This window comes from Protopterus annectens, chromosome 5.part0 (assembly GCF_019279795.1).
Source record: "Protopterus annectens isolate FY-2018-M chromosome 5.part0, PAN1.0, whole genome shotgun sequence".
Lineage (NCBI taxonomy): Eukaryota > Metazoa > Chordata > Ceratodontiformes > Protopteridae > Protopterus > Protopterus annectens.
In genome coordinates, this window is record NC_056735.1 from 1424712411 (window position 1) to 1424733774 (window position 21364).

Here is a 21364-nt window from a genome sequence, read left to right on the forward strand (position 1 = left end):
GTTTATATTTATATATAAAACCAGCCTTTAAAATTGACAGATCCACTACCGTTAAATGATGTGGTGTGTGTGTGTGTGTGTGTGTGTGTGTGTGTGTGTGTGTGTGTGTGTGTGTGTGTGTGTGTGCAGGGGGTGTGAGTGTGCATGGCAGACGGTGTGTGTGTGTGTGTGTGTGTGTGTGTGTGTGTGTGTGTTATATACATACATACATACAATATGTCTGTGCACAAGTGTCTACGCACATAGACACCAACACAATTAGTAACGCATGTATTCGCATATGCATATAATTCGCATTACAGTGTGTATTCAAGTCAGCAGAAAAATAGATTTTGTAACAAATAAAATTATAAACATCACAGTCTTTCACCAAATATAATATTATAATTCTTTGGTGTATCTGTATTCTTCTTGTAAAACAATAATGCCAGAAATAAATAAAATTTACAAAATAATATTATTCACATACATAACGACAATAACCATTCTACACAAGTCACAGCACGTACCACAAATATATATATATATATATGTATATATACATATATAAACCCTGGAGGGAAGAACCTGTCATTACAGGTCTTCCGGACCTCTTATAAAAAACATCAGTGCTCTTCAGTCTGTGTCAGAACTTAAACCAAACAGTTATACGCAAAATAATGAGTAGGCAACACTCTTCTGAGCATGTTGCCCTTTAAGCCACATTTTACAAGTATTAAAATAATAAATACCCAGTTCATTCATGATATAACAACATAATGTAGAATTTTACATATTTAAGCTTACGGCACTTTTCGTTCCCTAGCCTATCTTTCTGTTGGGTTATGGTGCTGCTTTTATTTCTAACTGCACTGGTATATTTAGGAAAGCTTTATTTCCCCATAATTTAGGTGCATTTTAACAAAATATTTGCTAGTTAAAACCTCTAAGATTAAGGTTTTCTGTTTTTCTTTTAATTCACTTGCAGTAACAGAAAGCATCCTGTCAAAATGCGTTGCTAAAATAAGTTGTTAAATATCTACATGATAAGAAATACAGGAATAAAGCTGTCTTATCAAGGATTTAACGGTATAAGCCTTTTTACATATTTATTAAGTCTGATTACAATCTACAAAATTATGGCGAAAATTAAAAACTCACATTTGACTCAAGCAGAACCAGGGTTTTCAATAGCCCTTCAACTGATCAGAACCATTATTTATAAATGATCTGGAACCGCGTTAAGGATCAGAGCATCTGACTGTTCCCCTGTGATTACCAAAATCATGTCTAAGGATAACCTTTGTTTTAAAATGGATTGCGTGCATGAGTTATATAATTTATATCCAGACTAGACCCAAAGAGCTCTTCGAGCTGAAAAAAATGTCATTTGTGATTAAAAAGTAGTACATCTCAAATAAGTGGATGATTTTGTAAGTTGTGTAAATGAATTACAAATACAGACACTCACATATACTTTTGTTGTCGTGGTTCACCCTTACTTTTGTCTGGCTGTGCAGGACTGTTACCGAAGGCAATGTGTTGAACTGAGTTGGTAAAGACACTGATTTTCAGGTATCATAATAATTATTTTTAAAACACCAAATCTCAGTTTACACAGGCAGTACTATTTACCAACCCCGATTCAGGGAAGTCATACATAGTATATGTCACCGGTGCACATAATTTGAATAAATCAGGATGTCCTTCCTGAAACTGTACTACTGTTTCTGTTTTTCCTGAAGGTACCTCATTGCCTAGACAACATTAAAGACTTTAGAGGCACTTTTTACACTGCAACTACTAAAACGTGTATTGGATATCAAGTGTATAAAAACCCCAACAATCTCTAGGAAACAAAGTAAGTATTTTAATTCCTCTGGGAATGTTCCCTTAAAACTACGCTGGTGGTTCACTGTAAACGTTCAGATTTTACAACCAGAATTAGTTCCACTACAACTCAGAATGCTGGTGTTCCTGGCTCGGTGTGTGACCAGGGCGGGGGTTCGTGTAAAAGGTGTCTTAAGTAGAATGTTCCTTTTGCACAAATAACTGCTCTTGGTGAATAGGTTTATAAATATTTTGCAGTGTATATATACACAATGTAGAAGTCACAAACTGCAGTGTGTGTGTGTGTGTGTGTGTGTGTGTGTGTGTGTGTGTGCAAGAGAGAGTTAAATATGCTAGTTAACTTTATATAACAAACACTTTACATTAATATGACTTGTGTGCTTTAAGGGAAAAAAGGTCAGTCTCAAGCGCAATTGTTTGCATGAATGTGTCGTGTGTTTGTTTTGTTTAATACCTATGCACATGCCTCTCAACTCTCCAGAATGTTTCAGAATATCTTTGAGTTTGCCTCTTACTGTGTGCCATTTTCCTTGTAAAATGTTTGAATGTCTGCCAAATCACTGAGAATAACAACCAGACAATAATGCCAGATGTTAGAATTTCATACTTCTTATTGTTCGGAAAATGCGTGTTGATGCAAAACCTGTTGTTCTACTCACTTTTAAGTGACTTAGAGTAATAATTAACATTGTCACTGTTTGGGGCTTTTGCCCTCAATTATTTTTGGCGTTGTCCAGAATTCTTAAGCAAAGAAGTTGAGAGGTATACTTGTACATCATAATTACACAACTGAACTGGCATGCATAAGGATGTACGTGTGTTTCAGTTCTGTGAAGGGCCTTCGGCTTTCTCGTCTCATTTTAGTTTAAACAACTATAAAGCCATCTAATGGTACAAAAAAGATAATTCATTCATTAGCACTCCTAACATACAGCTTGGCTTGGGATAGACATACTGGTCGGTATCTTTCTGCAGCTTACTCACCATCAAAAGAGATACTGTGACACTTAAAACCATTAGATGTGCATTATACCACACAAAACAAGGTAAAATCTGCTTTTGGATTGATAATGTTAAAAAGGCCTAAGCGCTTAGCGTACCGATATACTACGTGACATCACAACCAGCAGCAAAACAGAAACAGCAATCAAATGTTTCTTGGGAGGTTAGCACAGACTTAAAACTGGCTTCAGTGTCTTGTTTGGAGTATTTAAATAAAACCATAATGTTCTAATATTCTTTTTTTCCCCCAAGGTTAAGAATAGGAAACAAAATAACTCAAATTTGTCTGGACACATTTAGTTCAAACTCCACACAATTCTTTTCACAATACAAGCAAACGTGACGTACACACGCACATTGTGTGTGTGTGTGCGTGTGTGTGTGTGTGTGTGTGTGTGTGTGTGTGTAGAGAGAGAGAGAGAGAGAGAGAGAGAGAGAGAGAGTTTTCAGAAACTGGTTAATAGGTTAAAGGCCACCAGGACGGAGACACATTTTCTACACAATAATCATTTGTGTGTGGCAGGTCGCTGTCCTTGTTCGTCTAGTACGATGTCCATATGGCAAATATCAATGCTGGTGCATAGTCCTTGTTTCAGAGTTCCTGTAAGGTTCATCATCTTCTGATTCAGACGAGCTTGGATTACTGGAAGGTGTGTGCATGCTGTTGGGAGCCACACTGCCCTGACAAACGTACCACTCATTTAGATTTGTAACCTGCGGGGACAGGCTTGTGGATCTGCCCCTAACGGAGTCTGGAACGGGTGACATAGGTGGTCCTAGAGAAGCAGTTGATGTTTGGTAGGCAGAGCTTAAATTAACAGAATGTGGTGGGGACTTGCAATGAATCTTCATGTGTTTTCTCAAGGAGCTGGGATGTGTATAAGATTTGTCACATCCTCTCACTTTACAGTTGTAAGGCTTATCACTTGTGTGAACATGGGAATGCTTCTTTCTGTCACTGCTATTGGCAAACTTCCTGTCACAGCCATCAAACTCGCATTTAAAAGGCTTTTCTCCTAAAAGTAAAAATAAAAAAATGTAAACATTACATACATTATGATTCTTACTTTATATAAGGTATACTTTGGTGTCTTAATACAGTCCTACCATAAGCACCGGCTGATCAATGCGTCGTCAATTGAAATTACAGTGCTTATAATACTTCTTTATCTGTTCTTGCAATACATTTATATGTTATGACAGCAAAGCTTGGGACTCAGATAAATGCAGACACTTATTTGCATTTAGATTTTAATTTAACTTGGAGAAAACAAATGTTGAAATGAAACATCAGGTCTCATCCAAAGTATTCTCACAGCTCGGATTATGCTATCCCCCACTTCTAGGACTTCTATAGCCAGAAATGCCCTTCTGCCCAAGCTACAGTATGGACTCCCCATATTGTGTCTCCATTCAATATGTAAGACTCAGAAACTGCAGACTGTCAAAACAACATACGCGGATTTGTTTTACTTGTTGACCCTAAAAACTCCATTACGATGTACTAAAAGGACTCAGTTGGCCTTCAGTATCATGTAGGGCCATGTTGTTACTAACTACTTTCTTTTCAAATAAACGAAGCATGTTTATTGCCCTCCACTAAGGGGAATGCTCTTCCTCAGAGAACAAAACTTCTCTCTTAGAATCAGACAGGAAGCTAAACTAATTTTAGCCAGACCACCATTTAAAACTCTCCATTAAGGAAGGAGACTTTTCAAGAGTATCTATAAGGGGAAGATAAGTCTGCTTGCTTTCTTGACAATGGTCAGTGCATAAACAGCGTTAATCCCTGCTGCAACATGTAAATTAATAATTTAATGCAATGTACGTATATATGTGTGTGTGTATATATATATATATATATATATATATATATATATATATATATATATATACACACACACACATCTTTCTACGTGGTTTATTTTATTCAAAATGCATTTACCCTTTCTTTTATAAACAAAATTCTTCCCCGTTGTGTATGTTTCTACTGTGTAAAATTATTTGTTGCACTTACATTAAAAGTTTTGTAATTGTTCCTATGTTGCATTTGTGTTACAAGTATTACAACTGCTCCCATGAGTCCCATTTGTATCTGAAAAGAGTCAGTGGGTCCATTACTTACCCGGATAACGAATGGTAAAAAAAATAAACAAATATGTTTCGACACTAAATATGAACTGAGGAACGTTGTCACCACCCTGCTAAAGGGGAAATGGTTACACATGAACAACTACTTACAGAGCTGTCCCTTCTCAAACATTTTAAATGCGTATGTCATAAATATAAAAAGACAAAATGAAGACCCAGTCACGTACCACTTGACATTTTTATTGAGGTGTGTTCAGAAACTGTCAGGTAGGCTGAAAGCCCCAAGGGCATGAGCATGCAGCTCTAGCCCCTTAGAGCAAGAAATCTCGACAAAGACATAAATAACGGGGATACGATGCCCCAAAAATTGGAACACTTTTTAAATATTGATCTTAAATACTTAGAAAGTTGATAGAATAACGGATTTTGCATTAACATGAATTTTCTAAATGATGACTGTCCTGTGACTCTCAAATGTCTGTCGTTATTTTCTGACCTAATTTCTCAAATATATGCCAATGATTTGCCAGACAAACATCGTTTTATAAGTAACAGGCCAAAAATATGAGGCAAAAATCTGGACATTCTCCAAAAATCTGTACAGCTGAGATGTATGGCATGCAGTCACAGTTCCACAGCTCCGTTTAAACGGAGGCTACCACCTAAATGCCACACGACACTCTTTACATTGTCTTAACTTGGGCTAACAGCCCAGGAAGTGTTAAAACTTTCGCCTTTAGAAAAAATGCGGGGAGTACGGCAGCTGTTTTGCAGTAATGGTATACAATGACGCAATTAAAGGGAAATATAAGCATTTGCAAGAAGTCAGCTACGTGTGAGGTTTTTATAGCATTTTTTTTACTGAACACCCATACATTTCTTATTTTTGCAACGAAAAGTGTTTGTAATTCATCTCAATTTTTACTACCATGCCTTTCTACCTGTCTCGAAGAATCATACTTACAACTGACTGTGCAATGTACACATACCGTATGGTAAAACAGTACTGATACAACAGCAGTAAATGGTACGAAGAACAACCTGTTTTTTCACAGACTGCTGACATCATCCATACTCGGAGAAGTAACCAATTAAGTGACAAGTGTTTGCACCTAAAGCAGAATATACAGTAATGCTACAAAACAACGCCATAAAAACGCAGCATAGAACTGTCATCTATGACTTTTGATCCTGTCCCGGATATCTTAATTTATGTAGCAGTCGAACTCAGTTAAGCTATATGTCTTTGTGGTGTGTGTGCGTGTGTCTCTGTGTGTGTCTGTATACAGATACACACACACACATAGCAGTAGAGCACTCTTCATCAGTTTCCAACGTAACAAAATAAAAATACTAAAAAGCGATTTTCTTTCTTGAAAATTGCCACATTAAATGCACGGTTTTAAATACTAGTGCGCCGTCCTTTTGGCAGGTGAAGGTATGTCCAATTACAATGCGCTGAAAGGCAGATTATATGGCAAAATTGGCAAATGGAGCTGTCCTCTCTTAATATCCTAGCACGTACCACTGTCATATCGCCATTCTGTAGCTGGATTACGTCATTGATCATTTTGGACCAAGCTCAGTCCCAGAGTATACAGCAACCCTCATTTGGTCCTGTTAAGAAGCAATGGAATTAAGGTACATGCAGCTTTAAGCAGCAGCCACCCGCCCCCATTTAAAAAAAATGTACTGACCGATTAGCTCATATCGGGGAAAAGACCAAAAATAATGAGAGATAAAGACTCAAAATCGGGGGCAGCATTTAAATATTGCACATAAATAGTTACAACTTTCTAGAATAACATGTTTGCGTGGCCATTGCCTTTTTAGGGGATATGAGTCTGAAACAACTTTGTCACAGTTTAGCGACTGCAGTACTTGACGATTTGTCTGAAAGCCACACATTTATCAACTAAAGGATCTAAATATGAGGCAAATTTAAGGGCATTCTGTGAAATTAAGAGTCAGCTGAGAGCTATGGCCGCTGTCTTATTTAACGCGTATTTTCTTTTCACATAAACATTATTCTTAGTAATAGATATAGATTTATGTAGTCAGTGTTGTCAGTGAATCAAATGTTTCGCATGGGTGAGGGCCTGTAGAACATGAAACAGTTATTATCAAAACGCCTGGTCGAGAAATGCACATTGAAATGCTGTTGAAATAATTCAGAATTTTGACTGGTTCTAGATCATTTGCATGACTGTTTGCATGTGTATGCAGTTGTTGCCAGTGTTCACTGACATTACCCGATGACAGTTCTGGAGATAGACAAATTATACTGACAGACACAAAGCCGGGGATAACATGAAGTTATTTTATTCTTGAGAGTCAACTATTTTTTTCTCGAGGTGGGGGGCGACAGATATTGAACAGCTTCAAAATTAAAGTGAAAAAACATGTTCTTAAGGATGCAAGCTGCACTTGCATTTTTACAAAGGCTTCAAATAATTTTATCGGTCTACATTGCAGTTGCATTGTTTTTCTATACGCTTTTGCTGCTTGTTTATCTTGTGCATTCTGACATTTCATTCGTATTGCTAATGTTATGCTTGCGTGCACTGTACTTGCTCCTATAAGCCCTGATAATGTTTCAAAAGGGGCAACTGGCCAGCCCCGTTGCCCAGTCATCAAATAACAAGCAAACAAAATACACAAGTAAATAAATAAATAATCAGATAAACACATTGTATTTAACACCCAACACGTGCATACTTGTACTCAAACATACACCTTGGAAGTCATAGTTGGCAAATTATGATGATGGTGGTGGTGATGCAAAGCAAAATATTTTTCTCCGTTGTTTTTATTAATAAAGAAGTTATTTTAAAAGAATAAAAATATGAACTGTGTCACAATACATAACGATGTAGCAGGCAGCACTTGAAAACATAAAACAAAACGCACTTTGCCCAGCTCAAGACTGCTGTATTCCTTAGTTTGAATAATGGTTAAAAGGGCAAAAGTGAGATATGCTTGCTACATATTACCAGCTATCCAATAATTCGCCTTTAATACTGTAATTGCAAAGTATGTGTCCATAATTTGACAGTTAAGATACAATATAGAAAGGAGGCAGATGCATTGAACATTATCTTATAAATAAACACATCAGTCTGGCTATTGTGGCAATGGGTGACTGTGAGGCGATCTGGCTGATCCAAAAATCTTGCTACGCCCTTAATTTTCCTTCGTGAGATTTTCAACCAGCTTGACAAACCGCTGTTATTATACAAAATGTGGCAAGTGAAAAATCAGAAGCACCGACTTTATGAACGGAAAATTTAATTTTCAAATGAACTACCCACAAGACCGCACGGTCGTGAGTGCCTAGGTGTGTCTCGAAGAAAATGTTGTATTCATAACTCTTAATTAGTTGACTGCATCTGAATTTTCCTCCAAATCCTTTTCAACTATAAACAAGTACTAGTGGCTTTCTCAACCAATGGCTTACAAACTGCCTGAGCAGCAACCCCAAACACACACACACACACACACACACACACACACACACACACACGCACACGGTAACTTCACTTGATCCTTTTCCGGGGGTCCGGATGGAGGCGGGACAAAAGCTGCAGACACTGATGAGCGCAAAAGTGACATATCTGAATGCTTGGTAAATTGGAACAACACCTCCAAAGCTTTCCACTGGCTAAAGCTGTGGAGCGCTCGCATGTCACTGGATTTAAAGCATGTCTGGTTAACTTACAGCAAACATATTCTGGTGCTTTGCTTAGTTCAGCTCTGTGCCCACAAACTTTGAAAGTGTCACAATCCCTCCTACAACAAATTAAAGAGACCCACACTAAAAGCTGTAGTGGTCTGGGACTCGCTGCTTGCTTGCACAAGCCAGTGCTTCTTTCCTTTGTTTATGACTTATTTTGGTACATTTCTGGACAAGATCGACTGCAACCTAGGAAGAAGTCTGAAGCAGCAACACAAACAAGGCCCTTACAACCGCTACCGAGCTAGACGTTGGTATTTAACTAACCTAGTTATATTTTCATTTTTAGTATAAAAAGGTACTTTCATTCAATAAAAACACTGGACAGCTACAGTCTATCCAAATGGCTACAAGTTATTTTTATTCACTTTCAAGACAGCTTGTTGGAAGATGTTCAGCAAATTGCTTTTACTTCTAATGATGCTTGAACCCATAAGATGCTACTTGTCTCCAAACTGTCCAGCGGTTAGGTCATACTGACCACTTAAACTGCTTTTTGAAAGATCTATGCATTTGTCTAAATGACATTACATTTTCGTAAATTCTAGGTAATACTCGGCAAACCGTTTATGGTACAATGCAAACAGAAATAAAGAAAATATTCACTAGTTGTGACTTAAATTCGAGCCCAATTCAATGTTTGCTAGTACTGAAACAGCTGCTCGAGGGATTTTTTTCGACCCTTCCGACACAAACACGCACAGACTTGCCTGGTGTGCTTTAAACGGCTATTGTTTCAAATCCCTGTATTCTTGACAATAGACCTTCCACTCTTTTGTTGGAAAATATCTAATTCCCCCTGACCCTGCTTCCCGGCGCTCAAAAGGCATAATCTTTCTATGATAAGAAAATCTAAATTTACTGATCTTAACCTCACCAGAGGCCATAAACAACTCCAGTCGCCATTCAGTGCATCATTTCTGGTTTTAATAAGCGACAGACGCAGAGTGACACATGGATTTTTGGATTCTCCAAAAGCACATGTATCACCCTCTATCTCAAACTCCTGTGACAACGTAAGCGTAAAACTACAGTTTCCCTTTATGTTTTGTTTTAGTCTGCGCTTATCAAAAGCTTTAAAAGCACATTTAAGTAGGATCACATATGCACGTATCTATATATATATCTACCTATCTATCTTCAGTTTGTCTTATTCAAGTCCTGAATGTATCTTCATGTTTGAAATTGAAAGAAGAAAAAGAAAAAAGGGGCCCGAATAACCACAGTTTTTACATAACGCATTCCATAGCAGTGTGTGTGATGAATTTTCTCAGAGCTACTCAGGAAAACAGTTCTGTGTACCAATACCTTTTGCAGATTCACCAGAAAGCAATATATGTATGCATTCAACGTTTTCAGTCACGCATAAACCATGATATTGAGACCCCTTGCGTAATAAAATATTGTTACGCTCTCTGTTCACCGAATAATGATACAGAAAGTTAAAGGTTCCTGCGACCAACCAAAGGTAGGTTAAGTTGCTCAGATCTGAGTTCAGGTCATAGCTGAAAGGGGTCTGGCAACCAGTTCACCCAACCGCTGAACAAACGGAAAAATAAATAAAATAAATTAATAAATACGGGTCATCGGGTTATCTAATTTCAAACGTGCAGTTAATGAGTGAGGGGCAATAGACTTTTGCATGCTTGTTAATGAGCTGATCTGTGTTCACAATTAACTCGACAATGTCACTGCAACTTTTTCTTGTACAAACCGTTGGATACTATTCCCATGCAACAGCAGAAATGAGACCTAAAGTGGTACGAGAGTTGGTCAAGACTGTTCCGACTTGTACAATGTAATTAGTGTAGCTATTTCAATGCGTTCAGAAATTCTAGTTAAAACAACGAATTAACTCCTGATTATTCTAACCCCCACCCCCCCCCCCATTTTACTTAAGGGTCTGATACCCACATATAACTTGACTCCCGGAACTAAAAAAATATCTATAAGTAGCTAATAATTTCACAATTTTAAGCTACTTGAAAGCGCAGCCCTATGTCAGCAAGTTTGGGGGAGTGCTCCCTCTGACGAGGTACTCGTCAGATCCTGTTACCGGAATGTAGCAGTTCTTCTGGCACATGCAGACAGACACAGTCAGTCTTGTCTTTTCTGCGTTGTACAGGAACTTCCAGTTAAACAGTCTGCAGATTTTCGGTTTTGCGCCTGGTTACTACTGAGTAATTTTAAACAAGGTTGCCTAACTCTCAAACAAGTAAACACAAAATGTAAGAGAGAAAGTGCCAAATGGCCACTACAGCACCCACCTGTGTGAGTTCTTTTATGGATCTTCAAGTTTTCCGATCGTGCAAATACTTTACCACAGCCTGGAAAGGGACAAGGAAATGGTTTTTCTCCCGTGTGAACTCGGATATGATTAACCAGTTTGTATTTAGCTTTGAACGGTTTGCCTTCTCGAGGGCATTCTTCCCAAAAGCAGATGTGATGGCTCTGTTCGGGGCCACCGACATGCTCCACCGTGACGTGGTTCACCAGCTCATGCATGGTACTGAAAGTTTTGGAACAGGGCTGCTTCTTGGCGGGGGCGCTCTCCTCCTCGTCTGGCTCAATCCATTTGCAGATTAACTCTTGCTTGATGGGTTGCCGCATGTACCTCAAAAAGGCCCCTGCTGCTCCATGGTGGTGAGCTGCAGCAGCTGCAGCTGCAGCCGCAAGGTTAACATTAAGGTTCATAGAGTTGTAACTATGGAGAGCAGAGGGGCCATACTGCTCTGCCGCTGTTGACCTGTGGCTGAAGGGTTCCGATCGCCCGTACAGCTCACCTGCTAGTCCTAGCCGCATCTGTCCGTTGAGAGGGTGGTGGGCGCCAGTTGCTGAATCGTGAAGTCCACTGAAGATACCCGCATCAGAATGTCCATAGGTGCCTGCCGATGATATGAACATACTGGTATGGTGGGGGGAACCTGAGGCTGCTTGATGTTGCTGTTGTTGTTGTTCAGCCAGGGCATGCATAGCGGCGGGGGCGAGTTCTCTACGCAGAAGGAAGTCCCGACCAGATGAGTAACCCGAGTGAGAGGCTGCTACTGGGTAGGGGACAGAGCCCGGGCCGGAGGCGAAAGCTTCGGCGTGAGCTGCTAAAGGCTGCGATGGACTGAGTTTAAGAGCATTGCCCTGGGTCATGTGTTCAGGTCCGAAGGGGCTGAGAGCAACGGCGGGATCGCTGCCTAACTCCCCAGGGTGGAGGTGACCATGGTGGGAGTGCGCATGGTGTCCCCCCAGCCCTGGGAATCCTGTCATGCTCTGATGATGAGGATGGGCTTGAGACGCTGCCAAATCCGCTAGTCGCAGCGCTGGATTCCTTTTGCTTAAAGGGGGCTCCATAACTACACAGTCAAGTCCTTCTACATTCACGGGTGTGATTTTGTCCCCTCTACACGCCTTCAAAAACATGTATATATTTAGCGCTCTATAACTTCTTTTGTCCTGCTTCTAACTCTGCTTATTCCTTTTCGCACTCTGTCCTCCAGCGATTGGCAGACCGCACAACATTTCGGCGACTCTGTGGGGAATACCGTTTAGAAATGGCAGCGTGGCCATTGGCCGTGTCGCCATGATTGTCAGTGTATGGAGTAACACGATTGGCTCCTGCACTACTCTCAAGCACAGCGGGAATCCGCCCCTTCATTCTCAGCCTCAGTGCGCTGCAAAAGTTGTAGTTCCTTAAAGTTACCAATAAACCTGTTAGTCCCAGCCAGTGGATCAAAAAGGAAAGCACTAGCTTGGTTCTAAAACTCGAAATATTTTACTTTAATAACAGCAATGCATACACACACGTGTGTGTGTGTGTTTGCGTGCGCGCGAGTTTAATTAAGCAATACGTACACACACACGTGTGTGTGTGCGTGCGTGTGTGTGTGTATTTAATTGTGCTGCCTGGGTTGCTTGGTTCTAAAACTTGTCACTATTTTGCTTTATTAATAACAACAACACACACATGCATACCTCTTAGGCCGAGAAATCTGGATAAAGCCTAAAATAATGTGGAGACAAAGGCCCAAAATAGGGACATATTTTTAAATATTGCTCTTATAAAGTTTCTAGAATAGAAGGTTTTGTGTTGGCATGGATTTTCTGAAGGATATAAAGTCTGAAACTCAAGTGTACGCATTTATTAAGTTATGTAAATCTTCAGTGAATTCCAAAAAAAAAAAATATGAGTAGCAGGTCAAAGCTACGAGACAAAAATCTGGACATTCTTCAAGAATCTGAACAACTGAGAGCTATGTGTGTGTGTGTGTGTGTGTGTGTGTGTGTAAGTAATTAAGTGTTGCCTGCTTGTTAGAACTGAGTCACTCAGTATTCTGAGATTTCTTGCCAGGAAAATATTTCCACACAATATTATGCTGTCACACACTCAAATGTTAATATGTATTTAGATACTATATTTAGTTGCTGGGAGAAGTATGCCTCATCAGCATTCTTTATTACATGGTAATGTTCTAAATTGTTTTAGTTGTTTTTACTGATTTTCATAATAACGAAATAAGTTGCATAACGCAATATTTCCTTGCACTGTATACTGAAAGTACTGTTTGTACTGTCCCTAGGTCATACAAATGCTAGAAAATTTCAATAAATGTAGTTTGACTTTTGACACCTGCCGTTAAGAAGCCTGTATCACTTTATTCCCTTCGTGTGGCACAGCATCCATGCCAATCATAAACACATAAAGTAAATTAAGAAATGTGATCATGTGATAGTATATCATGTTCTTAGTGCTTGTGCGTGGGTTTCCGTCACATTTAAAGTAAAAGTTCAATAAATGCTTATTTCAAAAGTATGCAAAGGACGACTGCATCGTAAAAACGTTTCTAATTTTATTAACACTTGTGGGAAGGTTTTGCAATTATTCCTGTTATTTTTTTTTTTTTCAAAATCCGAACTGTAGCGTGTAATTAAGACACACAGGTAGAGCAGTAAAAAAAGTTTCAGGAAGCATAAATGCAAACTAGGAAAGAAGTCTGGTGAGCTCCAGTGTGCACCAGCATTTCAACAAAAGGAAATTACACACGATTTAATAGACATAGGTACTAGAAACGTTGAGATTTGTGCTGAGATGGCTGCATTAATTGGAATTCGAGCTAGTCAACAGACAAGAAACAAAGGAGCAGTGACAAGTGCAAGGTATGGTAAAATGTTATATAGCCATGTTACAAGAAGTATTTCAAAAGGCTGTTTCAGGAAATACAAATACAAGTTAACATTTGGTATACAAGCCTGCGCACCCTGTAAGCTTATACTCAATATAAGAGATGACATGTACTGGAATATTTATAAAAATACATCTACGTTTTGATTGTGAATCGGGGATTGATCCAGTGCCGTTCTAGAAAACGCGAGCATGTCAGAAAGGTTAGCTAACACTGTGACAGACTTGTAAGTGACGCCCTTATAGAAAGGCAGTGCAATGTATATCCTCACCCATTTGTACAGGAGTGTGATCACAAACGGATACATTGAATTCTGTGAGAAAATGAATAAGTCAAACAGGATGAGCATCACAGATAAACCACTCAACTATACATTTTATTGTTCAAAGCAAACCTTTCAGTGACTTGATTCAGTTTTGCAGGGAACACATGTAGACTTCATACGAGCAAATACTGGAAGCTTGCTTCAGAATACATGCACTGTGCGCATGAACTATTCTGATTAGATTTTTTTCTTCATAAAGATCAGAACAACATTGTTAGATTTCTCTGAGTTTGTATGTGGGCGAAGTTGTAGACACTTTATGAGCTTACGCAAGAACACTGAAGAAAAGGCTATAAACTTGAATAATGGCATATCAAGCTTTGTAGAATCATGAGCACGCCTCCTTGTACAACTCTTGTAAAGCGCAGCATGATGTGTATCTGCCATCGATTTAATATGTCTTAATTCAGATATATCTCTGTCACTGATTTCATTTTATGATGACTAAATAAAATACTGCATCACAATGATATAAAACATAAAAAACAATGTGTTTTCCCATTCGAGCATTAAATACCAAACGCCCTACAAGTACAGTGGTTAAATACAAAACTAATATTACATATGAATATGAAAATAAAGATATTTATTATGCTTTATTATCCAAAAATCTAAGTAAGAAATAGCTTGAAACCTCACATTCAACTGTGTGCTGGTAAGACTTGTCAATGTACACAGTTCAGTCTGAACTACATTAAAATCTCAGTAATTTTGTTTTAAAACCTGGTTATCCCAACTTCTTTGTCAACCAAATTTCCGTGGATTGTCCCGGCACCAAGCAAATGTTCACCCGCAGAAATTTTCATTTTGAACTGATTTTCTTTTTCTCTTCTTTAAGTATTTATTTATTTATTTTTACATCAGCAAACACTGAAATGTGCTTAAAGAAGCACTTTTAAGTTACAACATCGTACTGACAACATATTGTGCACTATTAAATAAGCAAAACGTTCCAGTAATCATTAATATAATTTAAAATCAACATTTCTAAATGTTAATATTAAGTGCTCAGACAATTCTGCACAGATTCCTTTCCATTTTTAAGTTATAAAGCAATAAAACAAACATTGATCTTATGCACCAATGTAAAGTCTAGTAACTAGAGGACATATTCGTGTCAGGTAAGTGTTTCTTTCAAACCCAACCAACTTTGTTTATCACGTTATTCAATATATGTATCATTTTCTTTAGGACAGTATAAATTAAGTAAATCAACTTTACAGACAACTACTGTTATTTCTGCAGCAATTCACTTTTTAAAGCTAAACAGCATTAATGGTTTGCCTTTATATGATAGAACTGCAGAACATAGTTTTCATCGCAATGTTTTATTGGAATGGTCTTTAAAAGAAGTGTTTAAATGTGTACAATTAAAAAAGAATGTGACTGCAAATGAAAGTAATAGCAACCCCACTTTTAACTATAAATGAAATTCATTTTCCCATTGGGAAAATTACGTTGCCTTGAATTAACTGCTGGAAAAGATCATCCTTTATCTCAGAGTGTGAAAGCATGCAGGACCCAAAATTGAATGCTCTCAGAGTTTGGAAGACATCATTATCCTAAAACGCTTTCCAGTAAGTTGTCACAAACTGCGCAAACTGTATATTTTGATTTATCTCCTTGTGTCATTTATGTGTGTGTGTGTGTGTGTGTGTGTGTGTGTGTGTGTGTGTGTGTGTGTGTGTGTGTGTGTGTGTAATGCAAAAGATACATTAAAACCTACGCAAGGAAGCAGGGAAAAAATGGCATAGAAATAAAAAAAAAATTAGACAATTGTGTCATGCTTGGTTGTGACATTTCATATGGGGCAAAAAATGTAGTGGCATTAATAAAACATTGTCTAAATCTCACTTTCCATTTCTTTTAAGGCTCCTTGTACAACGCATAATGCCCTGTGCGAAGTGTATGATTACCCCAGACATAATTCAAATGCACATCTTTGAATATGAGGCATTTTGCTGAGTATGAGTAAATAAATGGATATCAACTTAGACGAGAGTCATATTCAGAATTACTCATGCCAGCAAAATTAGCAACACTTGTGGTCTCGGGACTATGTTGACTGAGTTCCTCATTCCATTCCATATACTATGCACACCATTAAGCCGCATTTACTGACAGTGTGCGTGCTTGAGTGCGTACGTGACTGTGTGTGAACCTGTACTTTTCAACACGCATGATGAAAAGGATAACATGTATTTTTAATGCACATTTGTTACCCCTGTTGCTTACCCTGAGATAGAAATATCACGTTGTACCTTTCAAACATACCTGGTTGTTCCGAACTTTCCTGAATTGTGGCAGATGTTTTCTCCTTTCCTTGTAATTATTGTTATTGATATTTTATTTTATTGTAAATCATTCAGGACCATAATCAGTTATTAACACCAAATGTTAGAATGTCATGCTTCTTAATGACCCGAATGTGCATGTCGGTTCAAAACTTGTTTTATCTTTTTAAGTGAATTAGAGTTGTAGCTAACAATTATTCCTAATTTGGTGCCTTTGTCACTATTATTATTTTTGGCTTTTTTCCTCCTTGATTAGTCAGCAAAGAAGTCGGGAGCTACGCTCACTGCACATTAGCGTTCTGCGTACATTTCTTTATACGACATTTCTGCCCACCATAGAAAAGGGCAACATTGAAAATATTATATATTCTGGTACTCAACTTCACTTACAACAAAGTGCCGTGCTCAGCACTACATGATAGCAAAATATTCTTTAAAAAGTAAATATGCAGAGTCCTTGATTACGGTATAAATCACACCGTGGTTTCCTCACACAATGCAGCCTCCATGATGCTTCTTGTCGTTAGTGGTTTCACTAACAGCAAAATCAAATTGTGACCAAAACACAGCAGTGTCATAGTAACGACCATAGCATTTTTTAAGTAAATGAATAGGCAGCACGTTGCCTGTTAACCGAGTTGTAGTACAGTAGGAGAAATTTTTAAGATGAACGTGCAATATCCTTACTGCAGGGGAGCTACACAAACATTATATCTTGAGCAATTTAACACTCAGAAAAAAGAGTGGGCAAATTGTTTTCTGTATATCAGGGGAAAAGTTCTGAACAATCTAAAGTCATACTTATAATAATTTAATTGTTAACCCCCCCCCCCCAAAAAAAAACATATTTGTATTACTTTGTCAGAGAGGCAAAGAGAGATTATATACATACACACATATATATATATATATATATATATACACACACACACACACACACACACACACACACACACACACACACACACACACACACACACACATATATATATATATATATATATATATATATATATATATATATATATATATATATACTGTTTGATGAAACCCAGTATCAATATTCCCTTACAGGGAATTTGTACATTTAATAACAGAAAGCTATTGAGAATTGCATTCTTTCCATTTTCAACTGTGCATTACCTGCAACTAGTTTTAACTGATATTTGAGTTAGTTGGTCCATTCTACCTTAACTTGATAGCTAGATAGACAGCTCGATAGATAACAGATTCCAATGTATAGCTAATTCTATCAGCCTGTCAGTCAACAGAAATACTCTCAAAAGTCAGAGATGCACAGCCGTGAGACGATCTCTACTTCAGGATTTGCAGGTGCTTAGCAGGACCGTTGCTAGAAATGTGGTGGGCAGGCTAGCTCTTGTGTATTGCAAGAGTGTAGCCAGGCATAGTCTCTGTACTTAACCAACTGCATTTATTTCAGAACGTCTCTCAGAAATGTGACGGCTTACAAAAGCAAGAAGTTGTCTAAAACATGTAAATTAGTGTCCATAAAATGTAATATATACAGTATATAAACAATTTACCTGAAGATGTAATTAGAATTATTTATCAGAAATTATTTTTTCACATGTGATGGGCAATAAATGAAAATGGCGTATACATGTTTTAAGCGTGTCGAGACAGCATTTTAGAAAGGAGTGAACGTTTTTAAAAATGATGTGTGCTGGGTGGGGCAGCATACCTCTCAAGTGTACCTCATTACGAGGAATGTACCTCATTTGGGGCCTTAAAATTTTCATGTTCCTCGAAGTTCCACATTGAAAGGGTCTGTCACTCATTCGGTGTTAGGAATTTTTTAAGTGAAATCAATGGCAAATAGATATGAATTATATTAATTCATTAAAATATCTTCTTTATAAGTAAAACCAGCATATTTTAACCATCCTATGACCTTCCTAGTTGAAGTTGTTAGTATGTGTTCCACATTTTTTCCCATTTGTTCCACATTATGAGAGTTAGTGTTCCTCATTTTGGAGATGGAAGGTTGAAAGATATGTAGGACAGTTGTAAACACAAATAAGATTTACTGTCTGCATTTCTGTACACAACGCGTGACGGGACAAAATTGTTTTTTTTTTTTTTTTTTATCAATTGTGTTTCGGCAAAGCGTCTCCAGTTTCATGGCATAACATTATAAAGTTGAATTGTTGCATCAAGAAACACCTTACTACAAAGCACATAATAGCGTTTTCTTTATAATTTGGGTTTCTTCATGAAATAACTTATGCTGTGCTGACGAGGTCATAAGAAGGCCGAAACACGCATGTCCACAGCTAGTGGGGTTTGTCTTTATTGTCCTGAAGGCATCCATAACATTTTGAAAAAAAAAAAGTAAACAGTCTTGGGCGTTCAGAAGCCATACAGCTGAAACACTTGACCTTAAGGGGTCATTTGTATATATCCCATGAGCTTCTACTACAGGAGGTTTAAGGTATCACACAGTAAAAACTCTAGCTTGGCTAGTTTTTTCTTGTAGTATTTATTATTTTTCCCTCCAGGAAATATAGAAAATGCGTATATTATAATGGTTCCTGACACAAAACAATGCCTTGCCATACCCAACATGTCAGCAGACATAAGTATTTGAAAATTAACATATGTGCTAGTAATAACGCAGATTAAGCTCCAGACATATGCAGTATTTAGATGTCTTTACATGTAATGGTTAACTGATATTAGAATGAAACAAGTGAAACTACGTACAACAACCCCAAGAAAGAAAGTTAGTTTCTCTGAAACCCAGCAACCCGACTCTTCCCTGTATGCATCTCTGTTGCATAGGAGATATTATGGTGCGGTTACATATTTATCGCGCATATAGTGTAATTCTTGCATTAGTAAATCAGGACAAGAAAGCAAAACAACAATTTATCTAATAGTCCTAGAACTAAAACTAGATTGCTTGCACGAACGTGAAGCCAGGGTTTTGTACTAGTGGTCATGCATTCTGTTGAAGGACAACTTTACAAAATCAAAGGGGGTAGGAACGCATGTTGCTTCAAGAAACTGTATACACCAAACTACACCATTACAACGTTCACATTGTTTTGCATTCACACATCATATTTCTCATTTCTCTCTGAGTTTGCAGCACGTTCCTAATGTTGTCTAATTTATTTCTTGATAAAGCACCAGTAGTCTGTCATTAGAATTTAACACTTCGTATTGTTGAGAAAATGTATGCTGATGCAAACGTGTTCTTCCGTTTTTCCATTAACGTTTAAGTGAATTAGAGTAGTACTTAAAATGTTCCTTATTCTGGATATTTGGGGCCATTACCACCCCCACCCCACACACGTTATTTTTGACTTTGTCCAGAATTCTTGATCAAAGAATTTGAGAATAATGGCACGCACGTACGCACGCTCGCACATCCGTTCACTCACAGAGAGAAAGAGAGATGAAATGATGAAGTGACTCAGCACGCAAGCTGATCCATAACTTTAATCATATGTGTTGGGAAAACTCGAAAGGCAGCGTGGGAAATCTGTACACCGAATAATATTGCTAATTTCTCCTTGCTTTGGGTCTTCAGTAAGAGGACTATATCGTGGTAACTGCCTCTGAGCCACAGAGGCAGCGTTTCATTATTGAGCTTCATAATTTGAAGCCTGATACTGCTGCCTTCATTAGGTTCTTCTTAAGCAGCATTTGCCTATAGCTGGTCGAATGCATATATTAAGCTGGATGCAAAACACACGTCATTTGTTTTATAAAATATAATTGACACCCATCCCTGTTTCTCCAATTCTGATCTCATCAGGGTTTGTATTGCAAAATATCTGACCCTTTCGCCGCGCGCGCGCACAGTCACATAGCTGTCTGCGTGTGGCAAAAGATAAGTAACCTGTCTACCTTAAATAATGCTAAGCCATCCCTTCTGTTCATCAGAACACAACATCACTATTTCCAGCATGCCGCAACTGCACAATCAACCCTACCAAACAAGAGCTATGAAATGAAAAAATACTCTGTTGTCCTAAAGTCACTAAGAAATAAGCCATGAGAAGAAAATGAAGCGGATGATGGGAAGAAAAATCTGATAAGGCCCTACAAGCTGGTTCTGTCAGCAGTAAAGCTAAGCATAGTCACCTTCTCCCAGACTATTGCCTTCATCCTCAGCAAATAAATACATATATACATACACCATCCCGATTTAACCAGCACATGTCTGCGCAGTTGCATCCACTCAATGTAACTGCATTTTGAGTTTCTGCGTATAACCCAATTTCAGATGTAGCGAATGTGCAAAAATTATTACATTAAAGAATTGCTGAATTTGATAGCTAATGATGAGACGGGTATGCATCTCTTTGTACGTAAACAACTTCGCTAGCTCATCATTCTGTTTTCTAAGATTGTTTGTAGTTGTGGTGTTTGACTCCTGTGTACTGAACAATGTGCTGCACACTTAACATTTTGCTTGAACGCCATGGTTTCCATGGCGTTATGTTTGGCCACACCAAATAATGTTGGTGCTGGAAGATATCCAAGAAAGCAATCGTAATGAAATATATCAGAACATCGTTCTTTAAGGGACAGAGTTTTATATACTCTACTGGAATTATTTTGTCCGATTGTTGCTCCAGTTTGAAATACAGTAATATGCATCATTCATTGGAAATAAACGATTTTGTAGGATTTGTTTAAACAAACATCATTGGATATCATAAACCCCTATAGGAAATGTAGCTATAAACTTAGTACACGAAGCTGAAATAAATAAGAATGCAAACAAACAACTCCAGATATAATTACTATGACCTAACAAAGTTGGTCTGTTCAGGTATTTCAAGAAATAAAATATGCATAGCATTGTCCTTCCACAACTTACAGTACTAGGAGTATGTAGCGAGGATGCATTAGCACATGCGTGTAAGAGCTGCGTATGAGTATT

At 38.0% G+C, this 21364-nt stretch overlaps 1 protein-coding gene across 1 annotated transcript; it reads right to left on the reverse strand.

Annotated features, from left to right (window-relative positions):
• Positions 1-160: 160 nt before the first annotated feature.
• Positions 161-12145, reverse strand: ZIC5 (Zic family member 5). Its single transcript, XM_044071230.1, has 2 exons — positions 10924-12145; positions 161-3848 (listed from the first exon to the last, which is right to left on the reverse strand). Exons 1-2 carry the CDS (start codon positions 12065-12067, stop codon positions 3400-3402), a joined length of 1593 nt encoding a protein of 530 aa, XP_043927165.1. The 5' UTR covers positions 12068-12145; the 3' UTR covers positions 161-3399.
• Between the last annotated feature and the right edge of the window lie 9219 nt (positions 12146-21364).

What these genes read in the sequence shown, in the direction of transcription:
- ZIC5 (XM_044071230.1), bottom strand. Translation starts at nt 12,067, where the DNA reads ATGTTTTTGAAGGCGTGTAGAGGGGACAAAATCACACCCGTGAATGTA. An exon ending in CCATAAAAGAACTCACACAG is followed by an intron (nt 3,849 to 10,923) that starts GTGGGTGCTGTA and finishes TTTTACTTTTAG; the next exon opens with GAGAAAAGCCTTTTAAATGC.